At 48.7% G+C, this 22,756-nt stretch overlaps 1 protein-coding gene across 10 annotated transcripts in view; it reads right to left on the reverse strand.

Annotated features, from left to right (window-relative positions):
- Positions 1-22,756, reverse strand: part of CUX2 (cut like homeobox 2) — a 234,067-nt gene that overhangs the window by 7,972 nt on the left and 203,339 nt on the right. For all 10 annotated transcript variants that reach the window (XM_028741293.2, XM_028741297.2, XM_028741296.2 and 7 more), the window contains 7 exons: positions 20,921-21,020; positions 19,494-20,141; positions 18,328-18,429; positions 15,555-16,336; positions 14,410-14,569; positions 4,413-4,682; positions 1,746-1,934 (listed from right to left, as the gene is read on the reverse strand). In XM_028741293.2, the coding sequence (XP_028597126.2) occupies positions 1,746-1,934; positions 4,413-4,682; positions 14,410-14,569; positions 15,555-16,336; positions 18,328-18,429; positions 19,494-20,141; positions 20,921-21,020 (2,251 nt within the window). The remainder of the gene's footprint in view (positions 1-1,745; positions 1,935-4,412; positions 4,683-14,409; positions 14,570-15,554; positions 16,337-18,327; positions 18,430-19,493; positions 20,142-20,920; positions 21,021-22,756) is intronic.

Genomic DNA, 22,756 nt, shown 5'->3' on the forward strand with positions numbered 1-22,756 from the left:
CCTTCTGCTTCTGAAACAGTGGGGATGATCCAGAACTCAACCTCTTGCACAAGAAGGACACTGAGCAGAAAACTCACAAGAATGCTTTAGGGGTGCAACGGATCTTTGTAATTCAGGAACAGAAAGTTCTGGATGTGTGCCCTAAATAAAGCAACGGTTTCTCAAAAGTTATCTATGAGCTATTTATATATATATATATATATATATATATATATATATATATATATACACACACACACACACACACACACACACACACACTGTTTTATTTTATTTTTGTACTGTTTTATTGTTGTTAGCCGCCCTGAGCCCGGCTTCGGCTGGGGAGGGCGGGATATAAATAAAATTATTATTATTATTATTTATTATTATTATTATTATTATTATTATTATTATTATTATTATTATTAATACAGTCATACCTCATGTTATGTTTGCTTCAGGTTGAATGTTTTCAGGTTGCATCCCACGGCAACCTGGAAGTACCGGAAAGGGTTACTTCTGGGTTTCGCCGCTCGCGCATGCGCAGACGTGCAAAATGATGTCATGCGCATGCGCAGAAGTGGTGAATCATGACCTGCGCATGCGCAGACGTGAGTTGCATTCTGCTCACGTTGTGAACGGGCCACCGGAATGGATCCTGTTCCCAACCAGAGGTACCACTGTATATAAAAGAATACATGGGTGACCGAGTGCAGATTGAAGCCAGTCATAGAATCGAGGCACAAGGTTGTCAAGGATGGGCCATTTGCAAAAGGAAGTCAGGCAGCGACCTGGAGGGGAGGAACAAGGCACCCTTGAGCTTAGAAGGGAGCTAACTGGCAAATGGAGTCTTTGAAAAAACTCCATTTACCCTTGCAAAAACCAGACACCACTGGCTTTTGTGGAAAGATGTTCCAGATATGCAGTGCCTCTCCCCACCCCGCCCCCAGATAGAAATAGAAGGAAAGGATTCACTCATCTTTATTGCATATCACAGAATCTTATAATTGCAGGGTTGGAAGGGGCCCCTCAGGGTCATCTAGTTGAACCCCCTGCAATGCAGGAATCACAGCTAAAGATTCCCTGATAGACGGCCACGCAACCTGTCAGGGGTCTGCTTTCAAGGGAGGGGGGAGAGACAGGAACGTACAGACAGCCTCCTCCTCTGTTGAGCAGCTGCACAAAGGGGGAGCTTTTAGGAGACACGGAAGACAAGAGAAAGAGGGGGGGGGAGGGGCGAGGCCAAGGCTCAGTCAGGCTGAGAGGAGCCAAAGCACCACTCCTAGGGAAGTGGATGTACCTCTTCCGCCGCATAGCTTTGGCCAGGGAATTTCACGTAAGGAAAAATGGAGGAGAGGGTTTTTTCCCGGGCTTTTATGCTGGAGGGCAAACAGGAAGAAGGCACTTCCGGAATCTGCTAGTGATTAAGGCAGGCATGGTTTTTGGATTTCTGCACTGCACATAAGTTTTGCACTCAACAAATCCTGTAAAGACAGGCTGTTATCTTCGCGAGCAACCACACTCCCACCTCACACAACCTCTGTTTAAGAACCTCGAATGAAGGAGTTAAATATGTCCAGTGAAGGAGGCATTACCCATTCAAAGGGGAGGCATGCAGGAACCTTTATCTCAGCATCCCTAGAGAAGGTGTGGTCCCCACAAGGGGAAATCATGCCATCTCCCCAGGTGTCACACAGCTGCTGCCTGCGACGCCGGCCCAGGAAGGCAAGCAGTTCCGGCACGGGCGCCCTCCCCTGCCTCACCTTTCTTCTCCAACTTCTTCATGTCCCGGAGCTTGTCGACATTGTGCGGGTCGTTCAGCCAGAGCTGCATGCGGACAAAGGGCTCCCTTCCTTTAAGGCTGAGCTTGTGCCATGGCTTGGGCCTGGACAGGAGGTCAGAGACGGACCCCTGAGTCAAGCCCAGGATGCTCTCTCCAAAGAGCCGCTGACCTAGCAGGAGAGAGAGAAATTGCAAGTTCAGACTGGGGTGTGCCGCTGAGGAGAAACTTAACTGCAGCACTGGCTGTTTCCAGCAAAGAGGTAACGTAAGTGAATAGTACCTTCGAGGGACTGTTTCGATGCTGCTGTTATCTCAGAAGCAACAGAAGTCCTTGCAGCTAGGGGAACTGTTTGTGGGTGACCCAGAGGGCTGAGATCCAGGTCTTTTGTGCTGGGACCAACTCTGATTTTACTCTGGATTTATGTATGCCTTGTTGTTGTTTTAAAAATAGTGAATTCATTCAGAGTCTGCTAAATTGTTAACTTTTGTCATTTTTGGATTTACTGACATGCTCTGTATTTTGTATATTTTTATTTCCAATGATCTGTATCTTGATGTTTTGAATGTTTGCTGTGAGCATCAAGATACAGACATATAAAGGGCCCCATTACCTTCAGTAGCTTAGGGCCTCATCAAACCTAAATCTGGCCCTGAGTGCTACCCAGTGCTTTTTTTCTAGAGAAATGAACACCTCCCTCGTGATGTGTGCACACAAGGGAGCCGGCGTACAGCTTCTGGGTCATGTGGCCAGCATGACTAAGCTGCTTCTGGTGAACCAGAGCAGCACACGGAAACGCCGTTTACCTTCCCGCTGGAGTGGTACCTATTTATCTACTTGCACTTTGACGTGCTTTTGAACTGCTAGGTTGGCAGGAGCAGGGACCGAGCAACAGGAGCTCACCCCATTGCGGGGATTCGAACCACCGACCTTCTGATCAGCAAGTCCTAGGTTCTGTGGTTTAACCCACAGCGCCACCTGCGTCCTATGCAGAATGTAGGTACCCTATATATAGAAATGAGTAAACCAGTGATATTTTAGGGAGCAGGCTAGCAGGCGGGGCTCATTACTTAGATCATAGGAGCCCACACAACACAAAACACTGTTGCTGTATGTAGGTTTTATTTTATTTGTTTTTTTTATCTTATATTTTGGAAATATACATCCAGTTTTTTTCCCCTTTAAATTTTTTTGGGGCCCCCAAGAGTGTTTACCTTATACATAAATCTGGCACTGGTAGCACTACACGTTTTGCTCTGTGAACTGCCATTCTAGGATTAATAATGTGCTTTTATTAGCACTATCAAATACAAACCAAGTGAAAATTTGAAAGTGGGTCCCATGTGAAAGCTTTGGGGCCAGAGCTGGGGTCTCAGGTCTGAACCCACTGAAGACCACTGACCTATGTAAATTAGAAAGCTGTGCATGCTTTCACTTATAATTATGTTATTTCTACTGAGATTGCTTTTGACTGGAAGCAACAAGGAAAGCAAATCCTGGAACTCTTATTTGGCCATACTTTTAAACTTCGTATTTGTAAGGTCTAGAAACTTGCTTTCTAAAAAAACAAAACGAAAAACCCCAACCCAAAAGCTGACACTCTGCTTCTGCAGAATCACGGGATACATAGAGCGCCTGATCTGGGTCCTTAGGGTGAAGGGCTGATCATTAATAAATAAATATGCAACTGCCATAAGACAGGAATACGTTACACCAATGCAAATATTATTTAGTTGGCTCAGTGGAGGTGCTGCAGGCACCTCCAAGCTAGTGGAAACCCCAACGTACACACCAACCAGTTGGTAGCTCTTCCTCGCCGCACTGCCTTCGATTTACCTCCGCGGCACTAAAATGTGCTGAGAAGCTGCCATTGGGGGGCAAATCGTGACTACTGCTTTTCCAGCTGCACTGGCTCCCGGTGGAGTACAGGGTCAGATTTAAGGTGCTGGTTTTGACCTTTAAAGCCCTTCACGGCCCTCGTACCTACGGGACCCTTGTACCTAAGGGACCGCCTCTCCCGGTATGCCCCATGGAGGACATTAAGGTCCATAAATAGCAGCACCCTAGAGGTCCTGGACCCTAAGGAAGTTAGATTAGCCTCAACCAGAGCCAGGGCCTTCTCAAAGCTCTGGCCTGGTGGAACGCTCTGTCTCATGAGACCAGGACCCTGCAGGATCTGATTCCTTTCCGCAGGGTCTGTAAGACAGAGTTGATCTGCCTGGCCTTTGGCTCAGAATCAGTTTGATTCCCTCCCCTTCTTTCCTTTTTCTTTTCTCCTCCTATGATGAGATTGCTCCCTAATTGTTTTAATATTGTATCTTTATCTTTTAAATTGTATTTTAATCAACTTGTTTTTATTATTGGTTGTTAGCCGCCCTGAGCCCGGTCTTGGCTGGGGAGGGCGGGGTATAAATATATTATTATTATTATTATTATTATTATTATTATTATTATTATTATTATTATTACAAAACGTGCACTGGTTCAAAACAGAGTTTCCTGACCAGGGAAACCTTGGGGTTGTAGTTTGTTTGCCCTAGATCAATGGCGAAAACCTCTTCGTGGCCTCCGTCCATGTAACAAGCTGAACTGTGGCCCCAGAGTACGTCGCCCCCCGCCGGCGGCTGCCCCCCTGAGTGAGCACCCCTACCGAGGTTGTTATCCGTTAAGACCTCCTTGACCTTCTTGGTGATGGAGTAAGTGTCCAGCTCCGGCGACATGGCCACAATCTCCTGGATGCCGACAGACGCCTGGCTGCTGGGGCAGATCTTCCCGCTGAGCGAGGAACCGGACCTGCTCTCCGGCTGCTGGTTTTCTTTGCTGCTTTCCAGGGCAAGGCTCAGTGGCTCAGAGGGGCTCTTCTCTTGCTCCGAGGGGCTGGGTGGTGGGGAAGGGGAAGAGCGAGCCTCCCCGGGACTGGCTGCAAACAACAAAAAAGGGAACATTGTGATTATGTGTGTGGGGGGGTGTTAGGGAATCATGGACCACCTGAAATTCAGAAAGGAACGGAACAACAGCCTGCTGGTCCTGTTCTCACTGGCCAACCAAATACCTGTGGGAAGCGAGGGAGCAAAACACAAGAGCCATCCGTAGCCCTTTCTCCTTAAGACGCACACACATTTCCCCTTACTTTTTAGGAGGGAAAAATTGAGTCTTATAGAGCAAAAAATACGGCAATTCGTTCTGGAGGTCCGTTCTTAACCTGAAACTGTTCTTAACCTGAAGCACCACTTTAGCTAATGGGGCCTCCCGCAGCTGCCGCGCCACCGGAGCCTGATTTCTGTTCCTATCCTGAAGCAAAGTTCTTAACCTGAAGCACTATTTCTGGCTTAGTGGAGTGTGTAACCTGAAGCGTAGGTAACCTGAAGCGTATGTAACCCGAGTTACCACTGTATAAATAAATAATACCACGCATGTACATAGTCACAATCAGGCCGTCCTGAAGGAGGCATTTTAAGTGGGAAGGCTGATGCCAGGAGACTTCCTTTTTTAAAAAACAAAGAAAACAAATAAATAAGAAAAGAGAAGAATGTAGCCTCTTTTAAAAAAATAAATAAATAAATAAATCACTATAACCGTCCTGTTATTTCTCTTTATTGTTATGAAAGATACCTAGCCAGATGAATAAGAAGGCATGCAAACTTCTCATATTCCCCATAACACATGTGTGCTTCTATACGGAATGGGGAAGAGATAGAGAACGAGCACAGGGCTTTGAAAAATAGGGTGCCACACATCTTTCCGCACGCTCCCTGTTTTTATGCATCTGCCTCTCCCGCCGCAACCTCCATAATTAGTATGTTCAACAAGATACGGCTGTTGCGCCTCCCCTTCCAATGTCTCTTTGAAAAGAATGTTTTCAGAAGTTGACAGAGGAGAGATGGAGAGACAGACTGGCAGCTCAACGAAGCGAATTTTTATTCTGTTTTGTAATGTGTCTCGAATTGAGGAGGAGACGAGACTTTAATGCTCATTTGATACATGCAGAAGTAATCGAGGAAAATTGGTAGCACCCTATGGCATGATGTTTCTCCCTCTGCCTCTTCCCACTGCTTTTTCTTATGGCATATACAAAATACCGTATTTTTTGCTCTATAAGACGCACCAGACCACAAGACGCACCTAGTTTTTGGAGGAGGAAAACAAGAAAAAAAATATTCTGAATCTCAGAAGCCAGAACAGCAAGAGGGATCGCTGAGCAGTGAAAGCAGCAATCCCTCTTGCTGTTCTGGCTTCTGGGATAGCTGCGCAGCCTGCATTCGCTACATAAGACGCACACACATTTCCCCCTACTTTTTAGGAGGGAAAAAGTGAGTCTTATAGAGTAAAAAATATGGTACTTCCCTACAGCTAGGTGTGCAGTGCAGTGCAGCAACAGTGATTTTATATATAAGAGAAAGAATTTATATGATTTGTGAAGCAGCTTACAAAACAGGGGAATGTATTGAAGCATTTAGGGAATTACCCGACACTTCTACTACAAGGGAAGTTTATTTATTTTTTCTTCACATTAGGAGAACAATGATTTCTACTTGATCTCTTTGCTGCCCTTTTTGTAAATAATTTTTTCAACACTGACAGTCTACAAAATACAGCAAAAGAGAAGAACAAAACAGAGACTGGGAAAGGGGTCAACAAGATCAGGGGCTTGTCCACACATTCCCAGCATGCAAGTAAGGTTTGAGGACATTTTCGTTTGGAGCAAAGGTGAGTTAGAGGTGACCTGGTGGAAGTTTATAAAACTGTGCATGGCATAGAGAAAGTGAGTTGAAGGAATTTTTTCTCCTTCTCCCACAGCACTAGATTTGGTGGACACCCAACAAAACTAAATGTTGGAAGATTTAGTATCACTGTATTTTTCGCTCTATAGGACGCACCCGACCATAGGACGCACCTTGTTTTAGAAAAAAAATATCTCTCCCTCTCTGCTCAGCGCCCCTTCAGCGAAGCAGCAGGAGAAACGGAGCCCCTTCCATTTCTCCTCCCGCTTGGCTGAAGGGGCGCTGCGCAGCTCTCCCTCTCTGCTGATGCCAGGAGAGTCTTGCTCTCCCGGCTTCAGCAAAAGGAACCCGAAGCCTCCAGAGCGCAGCGGGAGCTCCCGCTGCACTCCAGAGACTTGAGGCGGCTATCCCTGAAGCCTGGAAAGTGAGAGGGGTCGTTGCGCACCGACCCCTCTCGCTCGAGGCTTCAGCGAAAGCAACACGAAGCCTCCAGAGTGCAGACAGAGCGCTCCCTCTGCACTTCGGAGGCTTCGTGTTGCTATCGTTGAAGCCAAGGAGCCTGCATTCACTCCATAGGACGCGCACACATTTCCCCTTAATTTTTGGAGGGGAGAAGGTGTGTCTTATAGAGCGAAAAATACGGTATTATTATTGTCACTACTATTTATATACCACCCTTCATCCAGATATCACAAGGCAGTTTACAGCATAAAAATACAAAATGAAAACAGGAAATATATAACATGATAACAATTACTGCTCACCTGTCGGAGTGATGGGCGGGGTTTGCGACCGGCATGGGCTTCCCGAGCCCCTGAGACATCTCCCCCTTGCTGCCTAGCTGTCGCTCTGCCCCCTTTCTGGCTAGCCAATTGGTGGCTGGCTGGGGCAGTCTCTCCCACAGCACCTGTATGCCCTGAGCATCCTCAGACCCAACCTGGGGCTGAGAGGGATGCTGTCCAATGCCTAAGCCAAGGTTTCCTACATCTGAAATTAATAAAGTTGTGGCCTAATTTAATCCTATACATCGCTGTGTCATGTCTCCTTATTTATTGAGCTGGCTCCTAGGCTGGGGGGTTAGCGCATGGGCTCGCAAAAACCAATATCCCCACCCACCCATAAACAGATTTAAAGTCCCCAGATGGTTTAATCAGCCAAAGGCCTAGTCATAGAGGAACATTTAATACTGATTAACGGAATTGCACCCTACCATTCAATCAAATTATTCTCAAGGCAGCTTACAAGCAGAGGAAACAAACAAAAATTATCCAAAACCCTGAGGATTTAGGTAAAGGTAAAGGGACCCCTGACCATTAGGTCCAGTCGTAGCCGACTCTGGGGTTGGGGCGCTCATCTCGCTTTATTGGCCGAGGGAGCCGGCGTACAGCTTCCGGGTTATGTGGCCAGCATGACTAAGCCACTTCTGGCGAACCAGAGCAGCGCATGGAAACGCCGTTTACCTTCCCGCCAGAGTGGTACCTATTGATCTACTTGCACTTTGATGTGCTTTTGAACTGCTAGGTTGGCAGGAGCAGGGACTGAGCAACGGGAGCTCACCCCGTCATGGGGATTCGAACCGCCAACCTTCTGATCGGCAAGTCCTAGGCTCTGTGGTTTAACCCACAGCGCCACCCGCGTCCCTTCAGGCACACACCAGCAAATTCATTTTGTGCAATTCAAGTGGCTTTAGCGCAATACACCCACTCCTCCTCCTCCCTCCTCCTATCTGACTTTTTTGTCCGCAGTAAGGAAAGTGACAGGGAAATGCACTGGAAGACGTGGGATAACAAATGTTGCACAACTTCTCCACAAACAAATCAGTATGAATGCTCAGTAAACACTGCGTGTCATATGACCTTCCCTGAAAACCCTGAGCAAGCAAATCAGGAAGAATGCTCAATGAGCAGACCATCTGGAAGCGGTGAAACTGGAAAACAGGGGAGCACGCAGACACACATCCCTGAGTCCCCTGGCTGATACATGGGGCCAAAGTGTGCTTCCCTTCAGCTCTCCAGTTCCAGTGGGAGCCTAGAATACTTTACTGTGGTGGTGAGAGGGTGGTGGGTCCATCTCTGGCTGATGAATGGGGCAGGCTGGTCTCCCCTTGAAGTGATGTTTTTCCCAGGAGGCAACATGTACAGTCTCCCAGGGGTTCCCCGGCTTAAGCCCTTTTGTTCTGCAGTCCCAGGGTAACAGGGATTAAAATTTAAAGTTTACCATTATTGTACTGTTTTGTTTCTTAAGCACCTTCCATATTTTTTAAGGCGTATTTCAAAACTGCCTTTACGGAAAATTATTTTGGCCAGTGTTCTGTAAAAGCATTATACCTTTCCCCCCATAACTATAAAAAGGAGGTAAGGAGGGTTACCCCACTGACAGCAGCCATGAAATTAAAAGACGCCTGCTTCTTGGGAGAAAAGCAATGACAAACCTAGACAGCATCTTAAAAAGCAGAGACATCACCTTGCCAACAAAGGTCCGTATAGTTCAAGCTATGGTTTTCCCAGTAGTGATGTATGAAAGTGAGAGCTGGACCATAAAGAAGGCTGATCGCCGTAGAATTGATGCTTTTGAATTATGGTGCTGGAGGAGACTCTTGAGAGTCGCATGGACTGCAAGAAGATCAAACCTCTCCATTCTTAAGGAAATCAGCCCTGAGTGCTCACTGGAAGGACAGATCCTGAAGCTGAGGCTCCAATACTTTGGCCACCTCATGAGAAGAGAAGACTCCCTGGAAAAGACCCTAATGTTGGGAAAGATGGAGGGCACAAGAAGAAGGGGACGACAGAGGACGAGATGGCTGGACAGTGTTCTTGAAGCTACCAGCATGAGTTTGACCAAACTGCGGGAGGCAGTGGAAGATAGGAGTACCTGGCGTGCTCTGGTCCAGGGGGTCACGAAGAGTCGGACACGACTAAACGACTAAACAACAACAAGGACCCCACTGGAGACAGCAGCCATGCAGATGTATTGACTGAGCAAAGAACAGCAGAAAATAATGATGCTACAAGGTACTAAGAGGAAGTGGTTTGCAGGGAGGGGTTTTTTTTGGCCCACATGCTAATTTGTTCCCATCATCACCACACTTCCTGATTTTTTAATTTTTATACTCAACAGCTCAAAGGATTGGCAGAAAACCCATAAAATTCAGCCTTGCATTTAACAACTTGTTTGGTAGTCATAGGCAACCAGGAATTGCGTGCAGGTGAGTAAGCAAACTGGCAGAGGAACTCCTGACCACTCCCTTCCTCTTCTGCCAGCCCACCTCGTTTTAGTGGTAGCAATGGAGGAAGGAACAATCTCTTTCCTGGTAGAAGGGAATTTCTTTAAAACCAGCCCACTAAAAGGCCAGTGGCCAGCATTTCCATGCTAGCTGCAGAGAAGGGGCTTGGCTAACAGGGAAATTCAGGCCACCAGCAACTTAGTAGGTGTTGCAAACAAAGAACGCTGCAGGCTAGTAACTTTTGCAGGCTTATTTGCAAGGCTGCCATATAAGAGTAGTATAACTAGAGGGTGCATGTTAATGAAAGAAGCAGCAATCTCAGGTTGCTGAAGCAAGTGCAAACTGGTTAAAAACAGGGTTCATTTCTCAGAAAATGAATGTTGAGGCTGAAAGACCCCAGTTTGGATCTCCGCTCGGCCATCAAACTCACTTGTTGGCCTTTGCTGTCTCCCCAATCAGTGATATAGGAATAATAACCTGATTTAACAGTATAGGTAAAGGGTAAAGGGACCCCTGACTATTAGGTCCAGTCGCGGCTGACTCTGGGGTTGCGGCGCTCATCTCGCTTTATTGGCTGAGGGAGCCGACGTACAGCTTCTGGGTCATGTGGCCAGCATGACTAAGCCGCTTCTGGCGAACCAGAGCAGCGCATGGAAACGCTGTTTACCTTCCCGCTGGAGCGGTACCTATTTATCTACTTGCACTTTGAGGTGCTTTCGAACTGTTAGGTTGGCAGGAGCAGGGACCGAGCAACAGGAGCTCACCCCGTCACGGGGATTCGAACCGCCAACCTTCTGATCGGCAAGTCCTAGGCTCTGTGGTTTAACCCACAGCGCCACCTGCGTCCCATTTAACAGTATAGGATTACTGTAATTAACCATAAGGATTACCGAGATATACAGTGGTGCCTCGCAAGACGAAATTAATTCGTTCCGCAAGTCTCTTCGTCTTGCGGTTTTTTCGTCTTGCGATGCACGGTTTCCCATAGGAATGCATTGAAAATCAATTAATGCGTTCCTAGGGAAACCGCCTTCAGACCAGGTCCGGGGACAGACTGTCCCCGGACCTCTTCTGAAGGCTGGGGGGGGGGGGGGACAAGGGCTTTTCTTCCCACCCCCAGCATTTTAAAAAACCCTGGGACAGCGGAGGACTTCTCCGCTGTCCGGGCGATCTTAAAATGCTGGCGGGCGGCATTTTAAAATCGCCCCGGGACAGCGGAGGACTTCTCCGCTGTCCGGGGCGATTTAAAAGCCCCTGGGAAGGCAGGCAGGGGGGACAAAGACTTTCGCCCCCCGCCCGCCTTCAGAAGGTGTTCCCGCCCCCCACCCGGCTTCGCAGCAGCGCTACGAAGCCCGGCGGCTGGGGCAGGTGTTCCCGCCCCCCCCCGCTTCGGAGCAGCGTTCCGAAGCGGGGTGGCTGGGGCAGGTGTTCCCGCCCCCCACCCGGCTTCGCAGCAGCGCTACGAAGCCCGGCGGCTGGGGCAGGTGTTCCCGCCCCCCCACCCCGCTTCGGAGCAGCGTTCCGAAGCGGGGTGGCTGGGGCAGGTGTTCCCGCCCCCCGCCCGGCTTCGCAGCAGCGCTACGAAGCCCGGCGGCTGGGGCAGGTGTTCCCGCCCCCCCACCCCACTTCGGAGCAGCGTTCCGAAGCGGGGTGGCTGGGGCAGGTGTTCCCGCCCCCCGCCCGGCTTCGCAGCAGCGCTACGAAGCCCGGCGGCTGGGGCAGGTGTTCCCGCCCCCCCCACCCCGCTTCGGAGCAGCGTTCCGAAGCGGGGTGGCTGGGGCAGGTGTTCCCGCCCCCCGCCCGGCTTCGCAGCAGCGCTACGAAGCCCGGCGGCTGGGGCAGGTGTTCCCGCCCCCCCCACCCCGCTTCGGAGCAGCGTTCCGAAGCGGGGTGGCTGGGGCAGGTGTTCCCGCCCCCCCGCCCGGCTTCGCAGCAGCGCTACGAAGCCCGGCGGCTGGGGCAAGTGTTCCCGCCCCCCCAACCCGCTTCGGAGCAGCGTTCCGAAGCGGGGTGGCTGGGGCAGGTGTTCCCGCCCCCCGCCCGGCTTCGCAGTAGCGCTACGAAGCCCGGCGGCTGGGGCAAGTGTTCCCGCCCCCCCACCCCGCTTCGGAGCAGCGTTCCGAAGCGGGGTGGCTGGGGCAGGTGTTCCCGCCCCCCGCCCGGCTTCGCAGCAGCGCTACGAAGCCCGGCGGCTGGGGCAAGTGTTCCCGCCCCCCCCCCACCCCGCTTCGGAGCAGCGTTCCGAAGCGGGGTGGCTGGGGCAGGTGTTCCCGCCCCCCCGCCCGGCTTCGCAGCAGCGCTACAAAGCCCGGCGGCTGGGGCAAGTGTTCCCGCCCCCCACCCCGCTTCGGAGCAGCGTTCCGAAGCGGGGTGGCTGGGGCAGGTGTTCCCGCCCCCCGCCCGGCTTCGCAGCAGCGCTACGAAGCCCGGCGGCTGGGGCAAGTGTTCCCGCCCCCCCCACCCCGCTTCGGAGCAGCGTTCCGAAGCGGGGTGGCTGGGGCAGGTGTTCCCGCCCCCCCGCCCGGCTTCGCAGCAGCGCTACGAAGCCCGGCGGCTGGGGCAGGTGTTCCCGCCCCCCCACCCCGCTTCGGAGCACCGGGAGAAGCGATCTCCCCGCAGCCCCTTGCTTCAAAAGAGGTCCGGGGGCAGACCTCTTTTGAAGCAAGGGGCGGTGGGGAGAAGCGATCTCCCCGCCGCCCCTTGCTTCAAAAGAGAAGACCCGCTGTCCCCGGGGCAAGCTTCGTTTTGCGAAGCAAGCCCATAGGGAAATTCGTCTTGCGAGGCAACTCGAAAACGAAAAAACCTTTCGTTTTGCGAGTTTTTCGTCTCGCGAGGCGTTCGTCTTGCGGGGTACCACTGTACGCTGTTAATGCACCATACAAATGTTAAGCTGACAAACAAAACTAAAAGGCCAGTTTTCATTTCCCTTGGGATCTTACCTGGCACCTGCATGCCTCAGAATGAGGTGACAGGATATTGAAACAGGGTGACTGCGCAAGGAGGGTGCTGGTGGGACAGCCTGGGGGCCTGAGCCTTCGGTCTTTTCCGGTTCTCCAGGCAGGCTTCCCCCACCCCCCACATTTGGAAATAATTTATCTCAAACTCTCAGGGAAAGAAACAACAATTTGATATCAAAGTAGCTTCTCAGTACTGTGCAGAGTAAGGTGGTAGATCGCAGCATCTTGAAGGTGGAAACGCCACATCCCTGATTGTAACCTTTTGTGGAATAAATAATAATAATAATAATAATAATAATAATAATAATAATAATTGTTATGTACTGAAGTTCTCACCCTGGGCCAGCAGGGAGATACTGTAGGTAGTTATGCAAATAAGGGATCGAAAGTGACATTCAGTGATTGGATAGTTTTAGAAAATTGTTACAGTTACGTTGTACTGGAGCTCTATATAAGCAGGCTGACTGAACCCTTCAGTTCAGTTCTGTTCTGGCCTGTGAATAAACAAGAGCTGTTTGAAGAATCGCTGTGTCATCTGAAATGTTCACCTACAACTTAACAACAACAACAACAATAATAATTTTTATTTATACCCCGCCCTCCCCAGCCAAAGCTGAGCTCAGGGCGGCTAACAGGCAATAATGAAAACAAGTAGAAAAATCTACTAACAGGGAGTTGCCCAACAAGAAAAAGGTTACCTGCCACGTGAGATTTTTATCTGGAAAAACCAAACCGGACTCTTTGGTGGCAGTTTGGTGGGATTTTGTTCCGTAAGCCAATGACAATCACCTAAATCAGTTCCTCGTGGGATTTCTGGAAGCTCATAAGACTTCCTTACTGGACTTTCTGACTCCCTCCTTCACATTTTCAACCCTCTCATTCCTATTCAGTGTTTTATATATTTTCCAGATGAGTCAGTAGCCTCAGACAGATGTACTTAATCCTCTGACCTCTGCCTGTCTGTTCCTCTTGTCTTATTTTGTAACGGTTTTCCTCTTTCATACTGCATTGCAATACTGGAAAACCTTAATGCTTATTGAGAAATGGGGTTTGTATAAAAATCATCTTAAAGATTATTGTAGTAGTATAACGTCTGTGGCAGCCTTCGAATAACGTCTGCGATACAATGGATATGTGTAGGAAACTACAATTTTCTTGATAATTACCAACAATAACTGAGATAAATAGTGCATGAGTAAATAGTAAATGAGCATTCAAAGAAATATGGAGTTGACTGGAAGTCGTTGGAACCTTAAGAAGATGATGACAAAGTGTAACAAATTTTTATGATTTTGTGTTATCTATGAAGAATTTTGTTTTTGAGTCTATTTTCTTTTTCTTTTAAGCTTAAGTTCTATTTCTTTTGAGTTCAACAAAGCATCTTTAAAAAAGTAAGAAAAAAAGAAAACCTTAATAAAAAATTTTACCAAAAAAGAGCGGCATTTCCACCTTCGCTCTGACGTGGTACATTGCAGTCAATGATCTCGAACAGCCATTGCTTTTCCTGAGGTTTTGAAGAGATATATGTGTGTGTGTGTGTGTGTTATTCTATGCTTTTAGCTGTTCTTATTTTTGTCCGTAAGCCGCCTTGAGTCAGGGAAAGCGGCATGCTTTAAATAAATATATAACCCACGAGAAGAGGAATAGACTCTTTCCAGTGGGGGGTTGGCCTGCCTGGAGATCTGACCGCCAGGCCTTGACCCGAGGAAGAGGCTGCCCCATGATGGAGGGCCAGCAGGGACCTACCGTGTGGCGGGTTGGCTTGCTGGCTCATGCCTTGGCCCAGCTGGTCTGTGAGCCACAGCTGCATCCGTATGAAGGGCTCCCGGCCTTTCTGGGTCAGCTTGCTCCAGGGCTTGGGCCTAGACAGCATGTCGCTCACGCTCCCTTGAGACAGACCCAGCACCTGAAACAAGACAGGAGATGAGGAGAGGAGGATGGAGGAGCCCTTGGCCCATGTCCAAGCCCCGCCATTAAAAACCACCACTACACAACAACAAACCCCTGTGTTGCAAACTTAACACAACAAACGACACAAGCAACACACAGACCAGTATACTAGATAGCACTATAGTTCTGATTGCATAATATACATGATTTAGTACAATGAAAACAAAATGTGTACACTTGTAAATTCTCTAATATATATGAAAACAAATGAACACGCGTCTGTCAATCTGTAGAAGTATAGTAAGTCTATGGCTGAAACTTTTTAGGCGTTCATGGTGCCGAAGTAGTAAGTGAATAACAACGTGAATATCCTCATGACCACTGCTCCTTGTGCATTTGTTTATCTATGGGTTGTGCTGAAGAAGATTCCAGAAGAAGATTCCAGCGAAACAGTCAGATTATCTGGAATTATTGTCCCTACGTTGTTATTCACTTGCTACTTCGGCACCATGAACGCCTAAAAAGTTCTACCACTTAGCCCACAGGATAGCATCTATTACTTTGTTTCAACCATAGACTTATTATACTTCTACGGACTTTCAAAGATTGACAGACGCGTGTTCATTTGTTTTCAAATATATTAGAGAATTTACAAGTGTACACATTTTGCTTTTGTTGTACTAAATCATGTAGTAAGGCGGTACCTATTTATCTACTTGCATTTTGACGTGCTTTCGAACTGCTAGGTTGGCAGGAGCAGGGACCGAGAAACGGGAGCTCACCCCGTCGCGGGGATTTGAACCGCCGACCTTCTGATTGGCAAGTCCTAGGCTCTGTGGTTTAACCCACAGTGCCACCCGCGTCCCTTCTGCCTATATAGTGCTGCCTAAATGCCCAGGAGAATAAAAAGTATTCTCCTTTGCACTCCTCTCTCACCCTCTCTTGAGCCAAGCATGGCCAACAAGCCTCTTTAAGGGCTGAATGTTTATTGCTGGGGGTACCTTTTCCCCGAAGATGCGCTGGCAGATCCCGTTCTTGGCCAGCTTCTCCTTGACCTGCCGCGTCAACTCCAAGGTGTCCACTTCCCTGTACATGTACAACTCATACTGCTCTGGCGTCAAGGGCGGGACGGTGGGCTTGAGAGTCCTTGGCACGTAGGACGGGTAATAGGACAGGCGCCCGGCGCCCTGGGCTTCTGAGCCAGCCACTTCCGACTTGACCTCTATCACCCTGTGGGGCTCATCCTCAGAGGTCACGAGGTCTTCCTCGTTCGGGATGGCGTCGCTGGGCTCGCCCCGCTGCCACGCCCGGCCATTGGCCATGCTGGAGTAGCTGGACGAGGAGGACAATGAAGGCGACACGGAGGTGTACGGACGGCTCAGCAAGCTCCTTTCGGAAGCCCAGTGTTGGTCAAAATAGGAGCCGGCGTCCCCGATTTCGGACTTGACCTTCCGGATGATGCTCTGCACGAAGGCCGCAGGGGAGAGCACGGTCAGGGGGTTCTGCATTGTGCTGCCACCAGCGTTTGGGCCCAGCATGCCCTCCTCCTGCTTGATGTAAGCCTGGACGATGTTCTGGCTGACCGTCGCCAGGGTCGAGCGCTCCACAGGTGGTGTGGCGACAGGCCTGCTGGCGCCCCCCGCTTCTATCTCCAGCAAGGCTTGCTGCTGGGCCTGCATCTCCCGGCGGGCCTGCTCCAATATGCTCTTGATGGCATCTTCAGAGTTGCTGGCGCAGGTGCCGTTGGCAATCACCTGGGGCACCGCAGAGCTCTTGGTGTCCCCTGCGGAAGGAAGGGGCACAGGTGAGGAGGGCAGAAAGAGAGAGGCCACTGGAGCTCAATGGAGACACCGTAAAGGACTTTTAAACGGGGTCCCTCCTCCCTAGCCCCTGTGCTACCCGATCAGATTTTAACGAAGGTATCCTAATAAAAGGTTGATCACAGCTTCAGTCATTGAAAATTAATATATAATATTATGAGATACTATTTTGGAAAACCGTTACAATGATATATAATGAAATTCAGTCAAGGGAATTTGAGGAAGTCATTTAACTATGATATTAATATTGGATCAAGTTCAGTTATGATCTATATTTGTTTGTTAGTTTAAAAAGGGGGAAATTAATAAAAAAAAATTGGGGGGGGAGAGAAAATTTATAATAATATAATATAATATAATATAATATAATATAATATAATATAATACATTCCAATGCCACTAAATATACCTTACTTTAATGTTGCATTTCTTTAATTCTGTATGTAACATATATGGAATATGCAAACCAATCTGAGGTGTTTTTTTTTACAATCGAGTGGTGTATAAATTTTATGAAGTATGTTTTATGACATAAATGTACACACACACACACAAGTGCCTGAAACACTATGCTTGAACTTTCCCCCCTTTTCCTTTTCCTTAAGTAGGCCTGGGCCTGGTCAGTACCTGAAGAAAAGATTGCCTGGGAGCTCCCAGATGTTTCTCCCCATTATGAACTACTGCCTTGAGCAGTAGAAGGAAAGGGGAAATAACCGCAAATAAATAAAAAGTAGAAAGCTTCAACTTTTAAGCAATTAATTGATTAACAAATGGGAAAAAAAGCTTTTAATCAACTAGAAAAGTGCTCCTGAATAAAGGGGCAGATTTATTTATTTATTTATTTATTTTGTTATTTTTTTTTTAAATGAAAGTACTTGTAAAAGCTGCAGATGGCAAGCACCTCCTTAAAATACACATTCCCAGCCCTCCTCCGTCTCACACAAACAAGGGATACCACTATACTGTGGTACCTCAGGTTACAGATGCTTCAGGTTACAGACGCTTCAGGTTACAGACTCCGCTAACCCAGAAATAGTACCTTGGGTTAAGAACTTTGCTTCAGGATGAGAACAGAAATTGCGCGGTGGCGGTGCGGCAGCAGCGGGAGGCACATTAGCTAAAGTGGTACCTCAGGTTAAGAACAGTTTCAGGTTAAGAACGGACCTCCAGAACGAATTAAGTTCTTAACCCGAGGTATCACTGTACTATGATGATGGCTGATCTTACCGGGAGAATCCACGACCAGAAAGAAGAGGACTACCAAGAAGATTGGAAGAAATTTAAAGACTATTTGAATAAATATTCTAATATTAAAGATATGTAACCACTTGAAAGAACCAATCAGGCCTAGGACTAAATTAGACTTAAATGTATAAATAAGAAAATGTACTATAAGAAAGGTTAAGAAATTGGAATACGACTGTAATATTGTTTTATGAAATAATGATATTGGAAACTGCTACATTCAAATTAAGAGGAAATTCAGATGGAGGAGATTAGAGGAAGTCAACTAAAATGTTTATGAACATGGATTTTATGTAATTAATTGAGTTTCTTTTTTTCGGTTTAGGTATATTAAGTCTGTTATTTTTATTTTTTTATTTCCCCCCTTATTTTTCACTTCTTTATTGTGTTGTTGTTGTTATGTTGTATTGTTGCGTATTCTTTTCTTTGTTATGGCTATTGAAAATTAATAAATATTATTGTAAATAAACACACACAAAAAACTATGATGATGCAAACAGTATTCAGTAGCATTATATTGTATAATCCAGGACTACTGGGGAGGAAAACACTTCCTGGATAGTCCCATTGCAGAGAGGTTGTTTCGTAGCTCACTTTCCCATCCAGCTGTCCGGGCGAAAGACTCTCTTGAATTCTTGGACAAACTCCAAACCTGCGGAATATTAAGATGCCACCGAGGGCAACCTTGGTGGTTCCTCACGGCCCTTACCTCCTTTCTGTGACTCAATCTCCTTCTTGGCTTGTTCCAGGATGTTCTTGATGGCATCGTCAGAGCCCGTCTCTGGCGTCCTAATCCTTGGCGTAATGCTGCCTGATCAAAGAAGCACAACATTTGAGTCCTGCCACTTGCCCCGTGTTTTGTACCAGCTCAGCTCATGTTAATGTCAGGGAAGTATTTACTCAGCTATTTTTAGGAGCCCCTGTTGGAAGGAAACGTCTCCTGCCATTAGTCGCATGCCATGACGGGAAAGAGACCAGGAACCCGGCCGTTGGGCCCTGCCTTTGCGAGGCCATGGCTTGGGGGGGGGAAGGATGGCAAGGGGCTGAAACAAGACCAGTGCGGACCAGCCCAGAAGGGGAACTGCCAAGAGGCTGGAGTGTGGTACTCCACACCTGGATTAATAGATTCAATCTGTATAAATTTGCTTTGGGCTAAAATTACGCTTTAGAGCAGCGGTTCTCAACCTGTGGGTCCCCAGATGTTGTTGGACTACAACTCCCATCATCCCTAGCTAGCAAGGCCAGAGCTCAGGGATGATGGGAGTTGTAGTCCAACAAATATCTGGGGACCCACAGGTTGAGAACCGCTGCTTTAGAGGAAAAGGCACACGATTCTAGTTTTCAGATTGGAGACAGAAATTTTGGCCCTCCCAGAAACACCATCATTCTTGACCACTGGCTGACAGAAGTTGGGAGTATAACAACACATGAAAGGGCAGAGTTGCCCCAGAACTGCCTCAAAGCCAAATTAAGCCATTCTGAGATAAAGGGGAAATGTAATTGATCACAGGGTGGTTCACAACATAAAAATAACCATTGGGGTGGAGAATAGCAGAGCTGGCCCTACCATTAGGAAGAGGGAGGTACCTGCCTCAGGTGGTTGGGTTTGGGTGAGCATGAAAAGGAAGCAAAGTGTTTTCTAATCTATATTGTAGTTTCACTCCCAGGGAGAGACCCTGATGTGGCTTTCTGCCTCAGGTGCCAACCCAGCACTATACGCCTTGGCGTGTGGAGAGGAGACCATTTGTTCCTCTGGGCTTGTTCCTCACAAGTTCTGGATAGTTATGCCAGAAGCAGCCCTCCCTGTTCCCTCCAAGCCCAGAGAGACCCATGTGAACCGTGTCCACCTGCCAGTCCCCTGCCTAGCCTACTTACCTCTCTGGCGGACTTGGATTGTCCTTAGGGCCAGGACGTTCTGCTCGTCGGAGAGGAACTGCTTCATCTTGATGAACGGCTCCTTCCCCTTGACCGTGAGCTTACGCCAAGGCTTTGGCCTGGCCAGGATCTCACTGACGGAGCCCTGAGAGAGGCCCAGGACGTAATGCCCAAAGACACGCTGGCCTATGTTGTGCTTGAGGAGCTGCTCCTTCACCTGGAAGGCAATTTCGGCTGTGTCCAGCTGCTCCTCATCGGCCGAACCCGAACTGCTGCCTTCAGACTGGTCACTGGGTGGGCTCGCCTCGCTGGCTGGGATGGCTTGGCTGGGGTTGCCCGGCAACGGTGCCGTTTTGGCGGAGTAGAAAGCAGAAGGGAAGGCTGCCATGCCGCCAGCCTCGTTCTTGTACGCAGGAGGCCCCATCTGTTTCGGGAGGAGGGAGTCCAGTGGGATCCGCTCAGCAGGAAAAGGCGAGAGCGTGAAAGTCCTCGGGACCTCCTGAGCCATGGAGGGGCCCAGCAGCGGCTGGATGAGGGACGGGGAGGTCGAATCTTCCCGGAGCGGGTGCGAGAGGTGCTGAGGGGAAAGGTAGGATTGGTCTGTGCCCATGGAGTCCTTCACCGACTCATCCTCCGAGGGATCCTCCTCTAGAGACCAAAGAGGAAGGGAGAGATACACACACCAACTATAGCTTACTCTAAGGCAGGGGTGGAGAGCCTATTGTTGGAAAATTCCATTCCACCTTAAGGAGCAAACATGGGATTGTTACGTGTCACATGTCTGTTTACGTTCCAGCACAGCTTGCTGGGAACTTCCGTTGTGTGTATAGCTTTTGCTTTTCACTCTCTCTCTCTGAAGAGAAGAAAGGGAGACGACATGTTTTCTTTGTCCTGATTTATGCTTAATAAATCTTTAGCTGTTAGTATGTTTCCACAAGCCTCACGCCTGTTCTGTTTGCACAGTATGCTCTGCTAATATAGCGTGCTCAGGCTTTTGAAGTCTGAGTTGCTGATTTATGTCACACCAGAGGTTTGGGGATCGTCACGGCTGGAAGGGCATGATCCAGCTGGGGGCTAGCCAGCTGGTATCTCAACCCCCAAAGGATGCCAACACCTATGCCTCCCCCCACAGATGTTGCAGGACTCACAGCTCCCACCATCCCTGACCACCAGCCAGGTGTTGGCGTCCAGCAACACTAGGGCTGCTGGTTCCCCAGCTCCGCCTTAAAGGCCCCCCATGCCATTTACTTCCAACCCTCCATAGTGCAAATCTGCTTGTTCAGAGTTCTCTGTTGTGTTGCAACACCTAACCTGCGTTGCACTGGGGTAGTGCATGCAAGGGCCCCTTGGCATGCAAGACCTCCTCCACCCCACGGAAACCCACCAGGGACCTCTGTAGAAATGCATTTTCATGCACCCCAACCTACCAGTACTGGGTACGAGGCCTGGTTTTTCCAAAAGGAACTTCTGCGACGGGTAGAAGGATTCCTTTCCCAGAAGCAAAACATCACTGGGTTTTGATATGCTCTAAAAATAAAAAAATTGAATTGAGGGAGGGAAGTTGGGGCAGGCAAGCAAGGCATCAGGACTGGCAGGATGCTGATGAGTGGGCGCCGGGGGTAAGGGGCGGCCCCTGAAGTCTGATTCTGGAGAGGGGAGCAGTGGGTTGTGGGGATCTGTACCAGCCAGGGGGCAAGAATTAGAGGCGGAGGATGCTTCAGAGCTGGTGGAAGAGGCAGGCCAGACCAGTGAAGGGCTGGGTGCTTCCCCACCGGCGCCAGCACCACTGTCTCCCAGAACCAGGAGAGAATTGAAGCGGGAAGAGCAAAGGCATCTTCCACACAGCCATCATCTCTAGCTATGAGTGCACAGGAAGGTACACTCTAGGCGGCTTCCAACAAAATATTAAAATACAATAGTCTGGCAAACATTAAAAGCTTCCCTAAACAGGGCTGCCTTCAGATGTCTTCTAAAAGTCTGGTATGTAGTTGCTTTTCTCTTTGACATCTGAAGTGTTGGTGCTGACTTTTAAAGCCCTAAATGGCCTCGGTCCTGTATACCTGAAGGAGCGTCTCCACCCCCATCGTTCAGCCCAGACATCGCTTCTCGGCCTTTTGGCTAAGATCAAGTGTAGCATCGTTCAGCCCAGACAATGAGGACCAGCTCCGAGGGCCTTCTGGCGGTTCCCTCATTGCGAGAAGTGAGGTTACAGGGAACCAGGCAGAGGGCCTTCTCGGTAGTGGCACCTGCCCTGTGGAACGCCCTCCCTTTAGATGTCAAGGAAATAAGCAACTATCTTCTCTTTAAAAGACACCTGAAGGCAGCCCTGTTTAGGGAAGTTTTTAATATTTAATGCTGTACTGTTTTTAACATTTGATTGGGAGCCGCCCAGAGTGGCTGGGGAAACTCAGCCAGATGGGCGGGGTATAAATAATAAATTGTTGTTGCTACTACTACTACTACTACTACTACTACTATTACTACAACATAAATTGGTGGAGGGGGAGCGGTCCCCAGTTGCTGCAACTGCTCCATAGGGTGCAGACCTGGGAATAGCTGCCTAGACGCTACACTGGTGTGCATAGGTACCCACAGGTATCCACTGCTGTATTATTATTATTATTTCATTGAATTTATATACCACCCTATATCCGTAGGACTCAGGGCAGTCCACAGAGTAACATCAAAATATAAAAACCCAAAATGCATAATCACAACAACAACAACAACAACAACAACAACAACACAATAACCTCTCCAAAAAACCCCCACATTTTGAAAGGGCATAGGATGCCAATCAAATCAACCAAAGGCCTGGTTAAAAAGGAACGTTTCTGCCTGGCACCTAAAGGTGTATAATGAAGGCACCAGGTGAACTTCCCTGGGGAGAGCATTCCACAGACGGGGAGCCACTGCAGAGAAGGCCCCGTTCTCGAGTTGCCACCCTCCGGACCTCTCAAGGAGGAGGCACACGAAGGAGGGCCTCAGAAGATGACCTCAGGGTTCATGTGGAAGGAGGCGGTCCTTGAGGTCCTGAGGCTTTATAGACCAGCACTTTGAATCGCTGTAGAAGTGATTGTGTTATCTTTGTCAACAAAGGCTTAACTCTCTGCCATGTGCATTCCTGTGGCTGGAAAGCGTCCTTGACTCAAGGGTAGGAAAACGCTTCTCATGCGGTCACAGAGTTTGCAAATGTTTGAGCGCTTCTTCCCATTGATTCATGCCATTATTTCCAGGACACTCTTTAAACAAATACAAACTGG

This window comes from Podarcis muralis, chromosome 7, assembly GCF_964188315.1.
Source record: "Podarcis muralis chromosome 7, rPodMur119.hap1.1, whole genome shotgun sequence".
In the NCBI taxonomy this organism is placed as follows: domain Eukaryota; kingdom Metazoa; phylum Chordata; class Lepidosauria; order Squamata; family Lacertidae; genus Podarcis; species Podarcis muralis.